This window comes from Marasmius oreades, chromosome 10, assembly GCF_018924745.1.
Source record: "Marasmius oreades isolate 03SP1 chromosome 10, whole genome shotgun sequence".
Taxonomy (NCBI): Eukaryota; Fungi; Basidiomycota; class Agaricomycetes; order Agaricales; family Marasmiaceae; genus Marasmius; species Marasmius oreades.
The window spans coordinates 2,780,416-2,796,206 of record NC_057332.1 but is presented as its reverse complement, the minus strand read 5'-3'; the positions used below and the strand labels follow the sequence as shown (position 1 = coordinate 2,796,206).

The following is a 15,791-nucleotide window of genomic DNA, read 5'->3' as shown; positions in this document are numbered from 1 at the left end:
ACCCCTAACCCCCTAACCCCCTAACCCCTAACCCCTAACCCCCTAACCCCCTAACCCCTAACCCTAACCCCCCCTAACCCCCTAACCCCCTAACCCCCTAACCCCCTAACCCCCTAACCCCCTAACCCCCCTAACCCCCTAACCCTAAGTCACAAATCGCATTCGTCCTGGTCGAATAGATCTGCAATAAATTCACTCACAACTTGCACAGAGATCCGCTGCAATGTGTGTGTGTTCCGTCACTCATCGTATTCGTCCTGGACGAATAGATCTGCAATAAATTCACTCACAACTTGCACAGAGATCCGCTGCAATGTGTGTGTGTTCGGTCACTCACGGTGTTCGTCCTGGACGAATACCTTTGTAATGAATTTCCTCACAACTTATGCAGAGATCCGCTGCAATGTGTGTGTGTTCCGTCACTCACGGTGTTCGTCCTGGACGAATAGATCTGCAATAAATTCACTCACCACTTGCGCAGAGATCCGCTGCAATGTGTGTGTGTTTAGTCACTCACGGTGTTCGTCCTGGACAAATAGATCTGCAATAAATTCACTCACAACTTGCGCAGAGATCCGCTGCAACGTGTGTTCCGTCACTCATGGTGTTCGTCCTGGACAAATAGATTGGCAATAAATTCACTGACAAGTTGTGAAGAGATACACTTCAATGCGTGTGTCTTCAGTCATTCACTCCATTTGTCCTGGGCGAATAGATCTGCAATAAATTCAGCCACTACTTGCAAAGGGGTGGGCTGCAATGGTTGTGTGTTGCAAATGGTGTGGTTCTCCTTATGTGTCCCCTCCCTTGTTCTGTATCCTTAGCATGTCCCTACTGTTCTTCTCATCTCTCCCTAGTGGTCTTATGCCTCTCTTCTTCTGTGTCCCTAGTCATCCCCTGCATCTGTTCTTCCTCTGTCCCTAGCTGTCCCCTGCATCTGTCCTTCCTCTGTCCCTAGCTGTCCCCTGCATCTGTCCTTCTCTGTCCCTAGCTGTCCCCTGCCCGTGCCCTAAGGTTTCCGCCCCTAGTCGTCCCCTAGGTAGTCCTAATAACCCTGGACGAATAGATTTGTTACAAATTCACCGTGTGTGTTCAGTCACTCATCGCATTCGTCCTGGACGAATAGATCTGCAATAAATTCACTCACCACTTGCAAAGAGATAAGCCGCAATGGTTGTGTGTTGCAAATAATGTGCTTCTCCTTATGTGTCCCCTCCCTTGTTCTGTATCCGTAGCATGTCCCTACTGTTCTTCTCATCTCTCCCTAGTGGTCTTATGCCTCTCTTCTTCTGTGCGCCTCTCTTCTTCTGTGACCCTGGTCCTCCCCTTGCTCTCTCTTTCTGTGTCCCTGACAGTGCCCTGCCTCTCTCATTCTCTGTCCCTAGTCGTCCCCTGCATCTTCTCTGTCCCTAGTCGTCCCCTGCATCTGTCCTTCTCTGTCCCTAGCTGTCCCCTGTCCGTGCCCTAAGGTTTCCGCCCCTAGTCGTCCCCTAGGTAGTCCTAATAACCCCCTTGCAATGCACACCGTCTTGGGTTTTTACAATAAAATTTTGGGTCGGCAAATTACAGTGCGTTGCAATCCTTATCTCTCGCTTTGTGAAAGATACAACGATCGCTTCGGTCCTCGGAACAGTACGTCGATCTACACAAGGAATTATCAGGCGATGGGGTATAACATTCGATGGCACAGGAGAATAAACACATTTTGGACCGCGACCTGATTTTTCTTCTACTAGATTCACCGATGCTATCTGATATGGGTATTCCCGTGAAATTCTCATCCACTTGCCTCCGTGACCAGGACAGATCATGTAAGTCACTCCATGACTCTCAGTGAATCCACGTTTAATTGTATTTATTCAGCCTTGAATCTGGTGTTCTTTGTTCCTGATTTCTAACTCAGGACATTGATATCACTCATGGCTGTTCGTTCCACATCTCCACGGATCGTTACGGCTTCTGATTCAATATCGTAGGTATAGCACCAACTCTGATTGTTGTTCGAGCTCACTATGGATCAGGGACAGGCCGGGAATGGGGAGAGCAAGGTTGCCGCAATCCAAGTTTCGGATATACGGTTTAATTCCACTCCTTTGAATATATTGCGGCCATTACTGCTGCCTTGAGTGTGGAGGCGGGAAGGTGCGACTCCTGGCAAACTCCTGGAGCAAATTTAATGCCTCACAGCCGGTTGTTGATTTTTTTCTTTACTGATTGTCTTTCCGTAGGAGGTTCCTAAAACGTGCGTAATCTGTGAAAAGAAGTACATAGTCAATCCCCAACACTTACAAGACTTCTATACAGAACCTTGTCGTCCCTTGCCGTCCCTCGCCCTGAGCGGACCGCCGGTGGGGGTGTCGGACATGTGACTGAACAGGCTTGAAAGTTGACCCCACGCTTCGTTAGGCTTACTTCAGGCATCCACAAGGCTTCCACCACCTTACCTCTACCCTGCGTCCACCGTGCCGCTCCACATTGCTTTTCTCTTGTTCCCTATTCGTGGAAGGACATCCTTCCGCGAACCTGTGAGATTCAAATATATAATAGGCATCCGGGTTAAAGATCAGAAGCATGGCAGTGCATGTATATCACCCGTCTGTGTAGCGTTACCCTTTCCCATTGCTCTGGTTCGTTCCGTCAATTTGATAGAGTGGGGCGAATTTTCATGGTGCGTGAGGCACCTACTTCTTAAAGGAAAAGGTTCCGACATCCTGACCATGACTAGTTGACGTCCCGTTTCGAATGATTCGCCTTCCAACTTTCACGGTGTCTGTAAAGGGTGCTATACCGTTCTTATTTGGTTCCAAAATCCATATCCATTGCCATCTTCACCGATTCCGAAGTATTGGGCCCATTCATCCACACGGAAATACGATGCCGTTTACGAACTGAGAGACCTCAGGCAGGTGCTTTGTTTTTTGAGGGGCCCCCGTGAACGGGTACACCTTGTGGAGCCACAGAGCAGAATTGAACGGTGGAGGTACGAAGCCCTCTTTTCCATTTCGATGCCTTGAGGCCTAGCTATACACATCTAACAGCTTCGAGTTCGCCGCCGCCGCCAATTCTTAGTATCACGACGTGGTCACCACGCCACCGACGAACCCATCCTCATCCTTTATCATTATTCCGAGGTCCCAACAAGACGGTGATGTCAGAAATGCCGGTCCTTAGCCTTCTTGGGTTGACCCGCCATCATTTATTCGAGACATGGACATGCAAGGGTTGTGGCGGAATTGAGTGCCGGACGGCCATCCGAATAGATTCTTCCGAAAAGGTCACAGTTTTGTTGAGTAATCCATCAAAAGACATTTACCAACGATTCGTTATTTTTTTGAGCCCACTGTCCTGGGTTTTCCTTCCCTTCACCTTTATATTACTCATGGCGCTGCTATATCGGCACTTCTTTCTGTCTTTCCCGTCGCTATGTCCCACATAATCTATGAAAACCGCACGACTGATACAGACGACCTTGGAGTAGAAAGGAAGGATACTGAAGAGGAATGTGGGCAAACTGGAGCGGAAGAGAGGAGGGGTGAAATGGAGAAGGCGCCATGGAAGGATATGACGAAAAATGCTGCGAAGACGGTAGTCCACCACCTCACCACGCATGCTGGTGTTGGAATGGTCTGTGCTGTTGCTTATTTCGATCCGTGAGTGGTGTAATGATCTTCTCTTTCTTTTGCTTACCTTCCGTCCTTGACCTAGCGGTAACTGGGGGGTCGACCTCCAAGCTGGTTCAGAATTCGGTTACAGCCTATTATTTGTGGTCCTCCTAGCTGGCGTTATTGCTGTGTTTTTTCAGGTGTTGGCTTGTAGGTTAGGTTGCGTTACGGGTTTGGGTGAGCTGTTTTTCGCTTAAGCACGCCCGTTTATGGAGTCTTTTCTTCCATTCTTTGACTCCGTTTATCTACTGTCTACACCCAGTTTATTCATCCCACCGACAAAGCAGCTCCGCTTCATCCATCCGCTTTCTTAAAACCCGACGTCCTGCTGACTACTTGATCACAGACCTCGCCTCCCATTGCCGCATTCTGTTCAACAACAACCCTAGATCCCGTTGGCTTTGCCTCTACCCGCTTTACGTCCTCTCCGAGATTGCTATAATATCCACGGACTTGGCTGAGTTACTTGGCAGCGCAATTGCGTTAACCCTTCTTTTTCCAAGGCTGGAATTATGGCATGGTGTTTTGATTACCACATTTGACGTGTTGATTCTTCTGGCGCTGGGAGATCCTCTAGGAAACAGACCCGTCAAGTGGTTTGAATGGGTGGTTTCTGGATTAGTGAGTTGCCTCTTACACTGTGAAAGGGATAGAGGCGGAATTCTAAATCGAGTAGGTTTTGGCCGTATTGGTCTGCATGTGTATCATTCTCGGAAAGAGTGACATTCACTGGGGGGACGTATTCTTTGGGTATGTTCCATCGAGACATATCTTCCTGGATGGAGCACTGTACACTTGTACGTTTCCTCGCCCGGTTTTTTATTCCGAGTGGGGCTTATTCGCCTTCTAGCCGTCGGAATCATGGGTGCTACAGTGATGCCACATAGCCTGTTCCTTGGGTCTGCTCTTGCTACCCAGAATCGCACTGCTGGTCCTGAACCCCCTCAAGACAGTTTGGTATATGATCCGGGTACCCCTTCGACCTGGCTTTCGCGAGTCCTCGTTTTCGTCGTCCGCGCATTTCAAAGACCGCCTCCTAACCCATCCACGACGTCTGCAATACACCATTCAGAAAGGGAGAACAACTCGCTGCAGTTCGTCAAGGAGCATTTGTACCACGGGATCATTGACGTGTCGTTTTCGTTGTTGGGATTCGCAGTGTTGATCAATAGCTCGCAAGTCATTTAGACCTTCATTTCACTCTCCCGATTTGTTAATATATTTTCCTATCTTCATCAGTATCCTCATCATCGCCAGCACCGTGTTTTACCAGCACCGAGAGGAAAATTTGAAGTCCGCAGGGTTGTTTGAGGCGTACGACGTGGTTGAGGACACCGTAGGGGAAGGTGCTGCTACCTTATTTGCGCTTGCTCTCCTTGCTGCAGGACAAGTTGAGTCAGCTTCGCTTAGTTTTAAATTTTAGCTCGTCTTTGCCACTGAAACTGTCCCCTTACAGAGCGCATCTGTAATAGCCACAGTAGCGGGCCAAGCCGTTTCCGAAGGATTTCTGAGATGGCGTACCTCCGTATGTATCCACTCAGTACCAAATATTACGTCGCTGACTGATAGCTCCCTACAGCCCGTGTTACGCCGGCTACTTACTCGACTTCTCTCGGTAATACCATCCATGACGGTGGCGGTTGCAGTTGGACGAGATGGTATCGATGATTTGCTTGTCATATCGCAAGTCGTGTTATCTGTGGTGCTGCCATTCATAACTTTCCCGCTGTTATATTTGACGTCGAGGAAAGAGGTGATGAGGGTGAAAGTGAGAGTAGAAGGGCGGCAGTTGATGGGCTCCTCTTCTGCTATCCGCGATGCTGGCCATAACGCTACGGAAAGGGAGAAGGAAGAACAGGTTCTTAACGGTGGAGCGTTGGAAACGGTACAGGTAGAAGTTCAAGCTCAAGTGCCGCCTTCTACTAGTCCTGCGAACGATTTGGAGACTCAATCTCGTGATGAATACGTCTACTTCAACAACGGATTCGTCGCCATATTCATCGGGGGGTTGATATGGCTGCTCCTACTAGCCGCAAATGGGCTCGTGATAGTGACGCTGGCTTTGGGGAAGGGGGATGGATAAGGATCCGTGGATGACCTTCATATGGATTTGGCGAGCTTTCAAGTCGTTCCAGTACCGTCTTTCTGAAAAGAGAAATCTGCCGCAGGCTGGGAACACAAGTTCGCGTACATGAGGAAAGGTTGGTTGGGCCAGGGCATTTCGAATTGTTGGACGCAAGGAACCTGCATCTGGGAACATGGGATGTCCATCTAGCACACTATATAGTAGCTTTCCAGTATAGTCCCAGTATGAGGAAGGAGTATGGCAATCAATTGTTAATCAAGACTCTCACTAGTTACCACGCACGTGTAATCCTGTACGCGACTCGGCGCCTGGCAAAACTTACGCCGATTTTCACATTTCAATCAACCCTTTGGTTCAGATCATCCAAAACGGCAAAGATCGTTAAGTTTCTAACCCCAGTGTTCATTCTGTCACTATTAAACACATGAAGTAACAAGTTTAAAAAGTAAGATATATACATACTAGCAACGAAAGCAGGAACCACTAAAATCCACAATCTAAAATGTACGGATATAGACGAGCCGCAATCAACACAACTCGTACCCATAAAACACCGCTGACGCCCTCTTTCTCTCCAACACCTTTCGCAAAGCCAAAATCTCAAACAGACTTTCCTCAAAACAATCACGAAACCAAAGAAGGAAGATAGACGGTGTACACCGGAGACGAGTTAGAAGTTCTCCTTGCCAAAGAAGAATCTCGTCCCGGTGGGCTTCGAGTACTTGTTTGACTTCGTATGAAGCATGGTGGACAGCGCCTTAGGGCCACAGAAGAACTATACGAGACGCAACCCATAAGTGAACGAATCACCCCGATAACAAAGGCAGTGCAACTCACCACACCACAATCCGAATCCACGTGCTTATCCGAAATACTCTGGAACACCCTGTCCCAATTCGGCCTTCCATAATGCGTTGGAGCACGGAGGTTGGTGATTGAATCCTTTTCAGCTCCGACATCCTATACATCCGCGAAGGAAAATAAGTCAGCATACGGTTCGCTCACAACTCGAACCCCTCAACTCACCTGAACGATAATGTTATTCATGTCATCGTCCTTGATCTTCGCCGTCAAGTAGATGTTGATCTCAATCCTCCCTTGCGTATCCTGTTCCTCTATCGCGTGGAGTAACGAATGGAACCATTCGGCAGCACCAAAGTCACGGATGACCCATGTAAAGTACACTTTGGAGAGACGTGTCGGCTCGCCGGAGTGATTGAAGTTGTTAAGGCGGTACCAGATCGATTTGAGGATGCTGTTTGTCAGGAAGAATGGGCGGCGATGATGGCGGTGGAGAAGGGATTCGAGCGAACACACCGGGCGGTAGTAGAAGAGTACGGTAGAATGGAGGTACCAAGCAGGAAGAGGAGAAGGGGAAGTCCGTCAGCAACAGAAACCAGATGCAAGACAGACAAACGACTTCACCTAGCAAATGGAGTTACACCAATACCAGCACCGACAAGCAGAACCACTTCGTAATTCAAAAAGTCTTCGGAGGCAGAACCGAAAGGACCGTCGACCATGACACGGGGGAGGGTACGATTGAGAGGTGGATTGCTGTCAGTGCCTAAAACCTTGCCGCCCTCTGTCGTTTATGGATAAGCGCATGGTAGGTAGAGATGTCGAGGACAAGTCAATGGTCAGAGGAAGAGGAAAAAGAGCGAATAGACATCAGCGTTTGTTCACGTCTTGTCGGGAACAAGCATGAACTTACCCTTCGTCTTATCTTTGGCGCCAAAATCACATCCAACGGCTTTAGCCAGAGCAGTCGTGAAGTCTCCAACGACACGGATGTGAACAGAGATGTAGTCTTCTTCGGGAGCGCTGGTAAGGGTGAAAGGGTGCCACTATAGAAAGTAGAGCCAGGCTTCAGCGTCAACAAACAAGGAGCCAGACATCAACCCTCACCTGGAAGTACGAGATCTCGGGACAGTTCAGGAAGATATACTGTCCCGCACGAACTGTGGTCTTTTCTTTCTTGATCTGTAATTCCACAACCTACACAAGCAATGCGTCAGGAATAGTGAAAAAAGCCGAAAATGAAAGCCGACGCCGCTCACCTTCGAAGGATGCTGGATGACCTTGTGGATATACGTCCTATGCCTCGACCTGACCTCCCTCAGGACTCTTTCGGAAATCCAGATGACACCACCAATCAACCAATATCTCCAAAAGACTCCAATGGTATCGGAGGAACAGTAGGGCGGTCTATCGGGTTTGATCATACAGAACATGCCGTGAAGTTGCCAATTGATGAAGAAGAGGATAAAGAGGTGATGGGTGTACCAGAACCGTTCAAAGTTGGCGCGGCGTTTGGATTCTCGGGCGTACCTTAAAAACAGATGGAGCATAAGGATCAAGTTATGGAAACAGAACAAAATGAACAGCTACGGACCAAGCCATAGTACCCAACGCAATCCACATGATCCAGCCGGTAATAGCAGGTCCTGCCTGTACGCAAATCAAGAAAAAGTTTTTGACTCTTTCTCCTGTCGAGTCGGCGGATTGAATGGCCAAGTTGATGACGTTGACGATATGTGCAAGGGTATGAACCAAACTCCAGATGACAATGGACCAGCCGGTGGCTTTATGGAAGGTGATGTTCTTGTCGAAAGGGATGACAGTGCCGAGAGGAGTTCGACGCATGACGCTAATGAAGTTTCGGCAGATGGGAAGGAGGATGAATATCACGTCCACGTGGCAAAGAAGGGCTGAGGCACGAGCGATAGCTAGCAATTAAACGGATGGGTTAGTCGCTGTACGGACGAAGTCAAAAAAAGCAGCGTACTAAAGCCAGCACCAAACGTCTTCCGGGCGTTAACAAGGTTATCCTTGACTTGATAGTGGATGTAACCGAATACGCCAACGATGAGGTGAAGGAAAATGAAGACAGCAAAGAACAACTGCCTCCCGCCCTCGTTAATCATCCACAGACGCCATTTGTATAGCAACGTCCCTTCTCCACCAATAGCACCTCGACGCTGTCCTTGTTGCTGCCTTTCTGTCGCAGAAAGGTTACGTTGAAGACCTTGGAGTCGAAAACGCTCTGTTTTGTTCCGTTGAAGAGCAGCACCTTGGTGTGCGCGAACTGGAAGGTCTGGGTGGTCGGTTAAGTGGTCCTTTTGGATAATACTATTAGGTCGACTCGAGTCGATAAAGTCCATCGTATAGTTGTTGGCGACCAGCGTCAAAGAGTGTTAAACGAGAGGGAGGAGAGTGAGAAAAAAGAGGTGATAATGAGGGAGAGAGGGAGACAGCAGAGGGTTGAAGGGGGGATGCTCTGACAGCTGATGGGAGGCGGTGACCGGCGATGAATCCTATCGTAACCATGGCACGGTCTAGATTCGCATCACATGTCTGCTGTTCTCGGCATCTTGCTGTTACTAATTTTACACAAAGTCTCCATTCCGGCAACGACCATCATCTTGTAATCTTGTTGTATTCGGTTCAACGGTCTCGTCGCTCAAGCTACGTCTTTGCATCACCCTAAGCCTCAGGGAATGAAACCGGCAACGATACCGCTGTCGATTATACTGATGTTGCGAGGATGTTGCTGCCCCTTCTCTGAATATCAACGATGCCGTATCTATGAAAAGACTCAAAACGGTCGGAAAGTTCTCGAACACGGTTTCCCTCGAGACCTAATGTATCGTTGTGCATCCTAGTGGTTACCGTGGGTCTTGCACTCTCACAGTTGCCGGTCCTTTCTAACGCACCTCCCCTCCAGTTGATCAATCAAGCTGTACAACGTCATTGAGGAGCATCGAGGGGTAATAAATGTCTCGTCAAGAATTTCGGATGAAAGACGTTCCGTAACTTTCAACATTTATTCGAGTACACAGGACCATCGTCTCCAAAGTCGTTCGCTCAACGAGTTCAAGTTAGACGGCGATTGACTTCCATTCTTTTCTTTTAAAACCTCGTGTCACGGAAAGTGAATGTAAGTGGCGCAAGGTAACTTATCCGAATTCAATCTCGAACCAGACATACTTAAACGCTGCCGTTGCATGCATTTTGCCCAAGAATCTCAACGTCGCGACGTCTGTCTCACCGTGAGATATCTTAAGATCTCTTGAGGTTTCTTGAGATCATCTCAAAAATCTCATAAAAACGTAGCCTTCCTATAATTCATTATCTCAAACAAAAGTGTATCACTGTCTCAAATAATAGTTCGCATAAATTTCAATCTGAGTCTCAGTGTATCATCTCATCTCATTTCACTTGCCACTTTCTATGGTCAGTGAGATTACCGGTTGTATAATAAGCTAAGGTATGACCAGGGGCTGGTATTAACAATTTTGATTGCATTACACCGGCGTGTAGCCCTTTCACCCTTGTAATAGCTTAACTTGGCATATAATGGATAACCCTCCCTGCGGGCCCCATATGTTCCTCCCCGCTGTTCCGATTCGCCCAATTCTATTTTCCTTCAAAAGCCCTCGTATATATGTTCACTCAGTTCCACCTAATCACCCCCGTAGGTGTAGCCCTTCCCGAGCTGCAAACAAGTGCATGTCCAGACCCCGAAATCGTGGTGTCTGCCACATATGTCGGGGTCCGTCGCTTTATTTCTCTCGACCTCGGTGAGAGAAACATTTGTTTAGATCCGGTCAACATTTAATTACACTTACGCCAAGCATCCGGAGCGGTCCCTGACGTCCCAAACCCACCATACCTCACACACACCAGTTTACGGCGCTAGGGTGCATTCGGACCCAATATGTTGACACCCAACCGTTCGTTTTTCGAGCTAAGTGGCTCGTTTTAAAGCGACAGACCCGGAAAGCATTCCGTTACACCCAACAAAAGCCAGGGGCCCTGTAATACTTGAGCTGTACCCCGAACACTACCGGTAACCGGACAAAACCACCCTCTGCCCTCTATGTGACCATCCGCCATTTAGTCCCTCTTGTTCTTGGTTAGAAAAACCTTGTTTTTGGCTCTTAAAACACTGCGCCTACCATTCACCCGCTGTCCGGACTCTTCCTGCGCGACCTAGAGCCACCGGACAGAAGCTACGTTACAATGATCAAAGACAGCACCCGTCCGGGCTCCATATGTCGACACCCACCGGTCTATTTCTCGATGTGAGTAGCTCGTTTTAAAGCTGCATACGAGGGCGACTTCCCGTCCCACCTATCCGAAGCCTGGTAACCGATATTCCGTCAGCCGTACATGGCACAATTCCGAAAAATCTAAAAAACCGGTATTTTACTGTTATTTGTCTATCCACAGGCCGGGAACTCTTGTTCTTGGTGACAGAAATGCTTGGTTTGGTCATACCCACACTACAGCCCGCTATTGAAGCTCCACTGCACCTCTGCTTGAGGCCCCAGAGCCAGTCAACACCAGATTCCCACGATATTGAGGTGAGGTGACGATCTCGCCCGGTCTATTGTATGGCCTTAAACCTCAAATTATTTCGCAGGTGAGCGGTTTGTTTGAAGCCATCACTCTGGTCAGACTCGGCACCCACTCAAACCTCACCAGTAATCTGCTCTGACGTTCTTGACTCCAGCCCCTAACGCTTCCGGCACCATTTTGTCCGAAAATCATTTCCACATGCCCCCCAGACCAAAAAAAATGAAGATATTATGTACCAAGATAATCAGACAGTCTTCGTACACTACACACTTCATTCTACTACACCTAAGCTTGCCGAAAGGCTCCTGGTTCTCGATTTATTTCCTTTTTCGGTGAGTGGCTGTGTATACCGTACTGGTACAATTACTTATGTAACGGTACATTCGTACATACCTCAGGGTATACTTAATTTCTGGGGCTCTTGTTGATCCCGTAGAGGGTATACCAATGCTATCTCTGAAATATTTTATGCGGTACCGAAAAATGGTCATGCAAGAGAATGGTGATTGTGTGAACGAAAAATTGCCGAAAATGAACCTCGGCACATCATATCTGTTCGTTTCCATTACTCAATTTACATAATCCAGTCTATATCTCTAACGATTTTCTTTCTGATGAACCACCAAGGATTCATCGGATGGTCATACTTCGATATAATGCCGAAAGTTACCGGCCGGTCGTTTACATATCCGGCATCTTACCTGGCCGGCATTCGCCACCACCAACTGCTCGTATTTCAACCAAATGAAGACTAGGTCCCTTTAAGTACTACCGTCGACCATCTTCAAATATCGTGATTCGGAACGTTAACTTCAAGTGGTCATATCCAGAGAAAAAAGGAACCTGGTTCAAAAATTAGTGAGGAAGAAGTGAGATGTGCTTACTACCAAACAGAAAACCCCTGGAAAACCCAGTTCAAGAATCAAGAAAATCGGTAGAAGCTTTCCCGTGCTGAGTCAATAATCAAACAAAATATACAAACGTTATAGTTATTCCATGGGCTATTCGATGCTGTCCCCTCATGGTATCACCTCAAGGGTGCAACAAAACCTTCGTATACCCTTCAATCCTCCGATCAAACTTATCATACGCCTCCGTCGCCTGATCCAAACTCAAATTATGCGACACCACAAATGAAGGTTTCGCTTTGCCCGCCACGATCAAATCCCTCAAGTACCGGTTGTAGGCTTTAACGTTACATTGACCGGTACCGAGGGTGAGACCTTTCTCGAATAGTTTACCTAACCGGGTTCGTTAATTCTCGAACGTTGGACGGGGTAGTGGACATACCAAATGGGAATGAGATGTATCCTCTGGATGTATAGGGTTACCGTTAGGTCAAAACGAAGACAGTTTTAATAGTAAAAAAGCTTACTTGGCAGAATGACTATCCGGCGCACCAGGGTCAGAAGGTACGTAAAGCCCTGGAATTCCAAGTCCACCCGTGGGTCTCACAATCCGAATAAGTGATTCAAGGACGATGTTCGGTTGTTCAGTCTTTCCATCGCTTTGGGTGGCTTGGTAGCCTACTGCATCGACTCCTCTGTCTACTTCTTTCCTGAAAAAACCGGGTTCAAGCGTTCAGAACTCAAGTATTAATCCGACAAGGAGTGTTGAAGGATATGAAAACGATTATGCGGGTACGGGTCGTCACTCACCCTCCACGAATCTTCAAAACCTCGTCAACTGGGTCGCCTTTACTAAAGTCAACTGGGACACAACCGATTTCCTTTGCTTTCGCAAGCCGTTCGGGAACACGATCGATAACATAGACCTCAGAAGCACCACGTAGCACGGCAGAGTATGCAGCCATGAGGCCTACAGGACCGGCGCCGAAGATGGCTATGGATTCGCCGGGGCGGAATCCCTATTGATTTTGTTGTAATCAGAGTTAGCAGGAGGACGGTGACCCTCGAGGAGGAGAAAAAACGCACGGAAAGCTGAACTCCATGCCATCCAGTTGGGAATATATCAGCCAACAGAGCAAAATCGTCTTCATGGTCTGTTCCGGGGGGAAGCTTGAGAGCGTTGTAGTCTGCGAATGGGACTCGGACGTATTCCTTTCGGACAAAATCCGGTTAGAATGGTGTGAGCCTCCTCAAGGACCCTGACTCTGAGGATGATACTGACCGCTTGACCGCCTGGATACGGTCCCATTGCGACATATCTAAGTCGGGAGAATATTGAATTAGATTAAACGATGGAGAAATGGTGATTATAACGCACCCGTAAGCACTATGGTTTTGCGTATTTGGTGTAAGTACCTCCAGCCAAAGGTGAATATGCTTACCCTCCTGCCTTTAAAGAAGTCAGTTATCAAAACCAGCCAGGGACACTTGGATCAACTGACGAATCCCGGGTTGACAACCGTACAAAACGCCGATCTACCTTCTTCACAGTTGAGACATCGACCACACGCGACGTTGAAGGGCATGACTACTCGGTCGCCTTTCTTGAGAATCTAGGTAAGGAGCATATTATAACGAGGTGAGAGGCAGGAGGAGAAATCGTGAAGTATGCTTACTGTAACGCCACTTCCTACTTCCTAGATTTCACTCGCTGTTAGACTGGTCTGTCAGACTGAGATGACCGGAAAGACAAACGTCGATAATTCCCATGCTAGAAATGATCGAACACACGTGGTTGCTCGTTTTCATTCATTACTCTGTAGGAAAGATTGATACGCACTTCTCATGGCCAAACACAATCCCAGGTTCGGCAGCGGTACGACCTTCATACATGTGTAAATCGCTGCCGCAGATACACGTAGTGGTGACTATCAAGGAGTTGATTCGTTAGCTATGTTTCCAAGATACCGAAGGCGTACCTTTGACGATGACATCGTCCGGATGCACAATCTTTGGTTTGGGTACCTCGCGTACGGTAACATGGAAAGGTTTGTCGTATACGACTGCTCGCATGGTGTGATCGGGTGCCATCCTTTAACTTGATTGATTGATTCCTGAGCTTGATTCCTTAGCTTATGAGCTTTGAGAATAGGGAGAGAAAGAAAGAAAACAAAGGAATGCTCAGGCTGTCGTCGCTTTCTTATAAGCCTTGGGAACAACAAACACTCTCAAGGCGGTCAGGAGGACGACGGCACATGACCAGAATTTGAGTTCAGGTGGGTTAGGATGGGAAATCCGAAATCCGGATGACAGCAACGTGAGCAGTATAGGCTACCGGGCTTTGAGCGGGGTAAACTTGCCTTACAAGTTGATCAGAAGGAATAAGCTCCAGTCCGCAAATTTTCTTGACATGCGAAGGGAATATACTGTAACGGTGCAAGAAATTATTTCATACCAGAAACTATAATGAATACATCAGAAGTAGAAGTGGTACAGATATCGAGATTAAAACTAGGAGGAACTCATCATTGAACATTAGAATGTGCTCACGGCCCATCACCTATTTCGCAGCTCTCTCCTTCTCCTTCCTTAATTTCTCTATATAGATGAAAGTGGTGAAGAGTTCGTCCACCATATGCTCACCAGCCGGGAATATCTCGAGATATCCAGAGGGGCGTTTGCCTCGGATGGATTTATGATTGAACTTTGCAACGGGAGTCTTCCCTTCGTTGTTTACAGCGAGCTGAGCGGGAAGAGTATGAGTATATTTTATATTTCGAACCGAGCATCATGTTGGTTACCTCCGAATACCACAAACGCAGATACCATTTATATTCTCGCCCATCTTTAGCCGTGAAGACTCGATGCCTGTTATTAGTTAAGATGAGTATGAGAATCTCGTTTCGAAGGCTGCGAACGGTAACAATGGAAACCGCACCTTCCATATGGACCCCAGCCCTCTTTCCTGAAGAACGCCTTTGCTTCGATTTCAGCACCATCTCCCAACCTGAATTTAGAACTCGCGAAGACTCTCCAATCAATCTGAGCGAGGTACTCAAAAATACGCGGAGAGCTAGATCCAAGTGATGAGGAGCTAGCAGCTCCATTAACAGACTCATTCCCGGGCGTAGATTCGTCAGCGTCGACAACGTCTTCTGCCCAGTCGGAGACCCTCTTCTCATCAACATCAATACTGCTTGTAGCGCTCTTGGTGTCCGCTTTGTGGCGCTTTGATCTGGACGAATCAGTATGGTCGTCATATTCTTCACCAGGTTCGTAACGATCGCTGGCGACGGGATTAGCTGCTTGATTTGAGATGTGTTCGCGTTCGGATTCCCTGGTTTTTGTGATGGTTGTAGTTCGATTGGTGAATTTGAAGGGGGTATGGACTTTATAGACGATACGATTGTTATCGTCGTAGTAGGTGTTGTTGGTCATAGCGCTCCAACGCCATGATGTGGCCTGGTATAATTTCATGGTTGTTATTCTGAGAAAGTGACAACGGGTTTATATCGACATTGATATGGTCAAGTGGTGTAGGCGGGTAGATGCACAGCGAGAAACTTGAAAGACGCCTCGGAGTGGGAATCGACGTTGACATTGATAACGTAAGCAGCAATCCGAGCGCTAGCGCTTAGATCTGGAATCGTCGACGGACTCTCAGCGGACATTGAAAATACCAAATAGTAATGTTCCCATACTTACCTCCACGCGGTCATTGACCTTACGCTAAAAAATCTTGGATAAACCTGGATGGATGGAGTAGTGAGGCGCGGTTTGACAGTGGGTAATCCTCTTAGCCCTGGGTCACGGTAAGATCTGATTGATTTC

The 15,791-nt window shown here is 47.8% G+C and overlaps 4 protein-coding genes across 4 annotated transcripts; 1 reads left to right on the top strand and 3 right to left on the bottom strand.

Annotated features, from left to right (window-relative positions):
- Positions 1-2,761: 2,761 nt before the first annotated feature.
- On the top strand, positions 2,762-5,745 carry E1B28_002891 (uncharacterized protein; the record flags this gene model as incomplete). The annotated part of the gene is made up of 9 exons (XM_043159840.1): positions 2,762-2,980; positions 3,039-3,650; positions 3,706-3,839; positions 4,009-4,283; positions 4,339-4,459; positions 4,513-4,837; positions 4,902-5,052; positions 5,119-5,187; positions 5,242-5,745. Exons 2-9 carry the CDS (start codon positions 3,424-3,426, stop codon positions 5,743-5,745), a joined length of 1,806 nt encoding a protein of 601 aa, XP_043003446.1. The 5' UTR covers positions 2,762-2,980; positions 3,039-3,423.
- Positions 5,746-5,895: 150 nt separating this feature from the next.
- Positions 5,896-9,051, bottom strand: E1B28_002890 (uncharacterized protein). The gene is made up of 11 exons (XM_043159839.1): positions 8,537-9,051; positions 8,144-8,477; positions 7,809-8,079; positions 7,657-7,746; positions 7,463-7,595; positions 7,174-7,333; positions 6,775-7,003; positions 6,586-6,708; positions 6,211-6,523; positions 6,031-6,161; positions 5,896-5,952 (listed from the first exon to the last, which is right to left on the bottom strand). The coding sequence occupies exons 1-9, from the start codon at positions 8,910-8,912 to the stop codon at positions 6,419-6,421; spliced, it is 1,821 nt and encodes a 606-aa protein (XP_043003445.1). The 5' UTR covers positions 8,913-9,051; the 3' UTR covers positions 5,896-5,952; positions 6,031-6,161; positions 6,211-6,418.
- Positions 9,052-12,144: 3,093 nt separating this feature from the next.
- On the bottom strand, positions 12,145-14,051 carry E1B28_002889 (uncharacterized protein; the record flags this gene model as incomplete). Its single annotated transcript, XM_043159838.1, has 12 exons — positions 12,145-12,353; positions 12,403-12,425; positions 12,488-12,670; positions 12,771-12,979; positions 13,047-13,172; positions 13,243-13,279; positions 13,339-13,406; positions 13,463-13,573; positions 13,637-13,657; positions 13,716-13,731; positions 13,801-13,888; positions 13,940-14,051. The coding sequence occupies 12 exons, from the start codon at positions 14,049-14,051 to the stop codon at positions 12,145-12,147; spliced, it is 1,203 nt and encodes a 400-aa protein (XP_043003444.1).
- Positions 14,052-14,520: 469 nt separating this feature from the next.
- Positions 14,521-15,437, bottom strand: E1B28_002888 (uncharacterized protein; the record flags this gene model as incomplete). Its single annotated transcript, XM_043159837.1, has 3 exons — positions 14,521-14,703; positions 14,762-14,828; positions 14,899-15,437. The coding sequence occupies 3 exons, from the start codon at positions 15,435-15,437 to the stop codon at positions 14,521-14,523; spliced, it is 789 nt and encodes a 262-aa protein (XP_043003443.1).
- Between the last annotated feature and the right edge of the window lie 354 nt (positions 15,438-15,791).

Coding starts and splice junctions, on each gene's coding strand:
- E1B28_002890 (XM_043159839.1), bottom strand. CDS start 8,912: ATGGACTTTATCGACTCGAGTCGACCTAATAGTATTATCCAAAAGGAC. Junction 7,334..7,462: donor CGCCAAAGATAAGACGAAGG/GTAAGTTCATGC, acceptor CATAAACGACAG/AGGGCGGCAAGGTTTTAGGC. Junction 7,004..7,173: donor GGTGTAACTCCATTTGCTAG/GTGAAGTCGTTT, acceptor CCTGACAAACAG/CATCCTCAAATCGATCTGGT.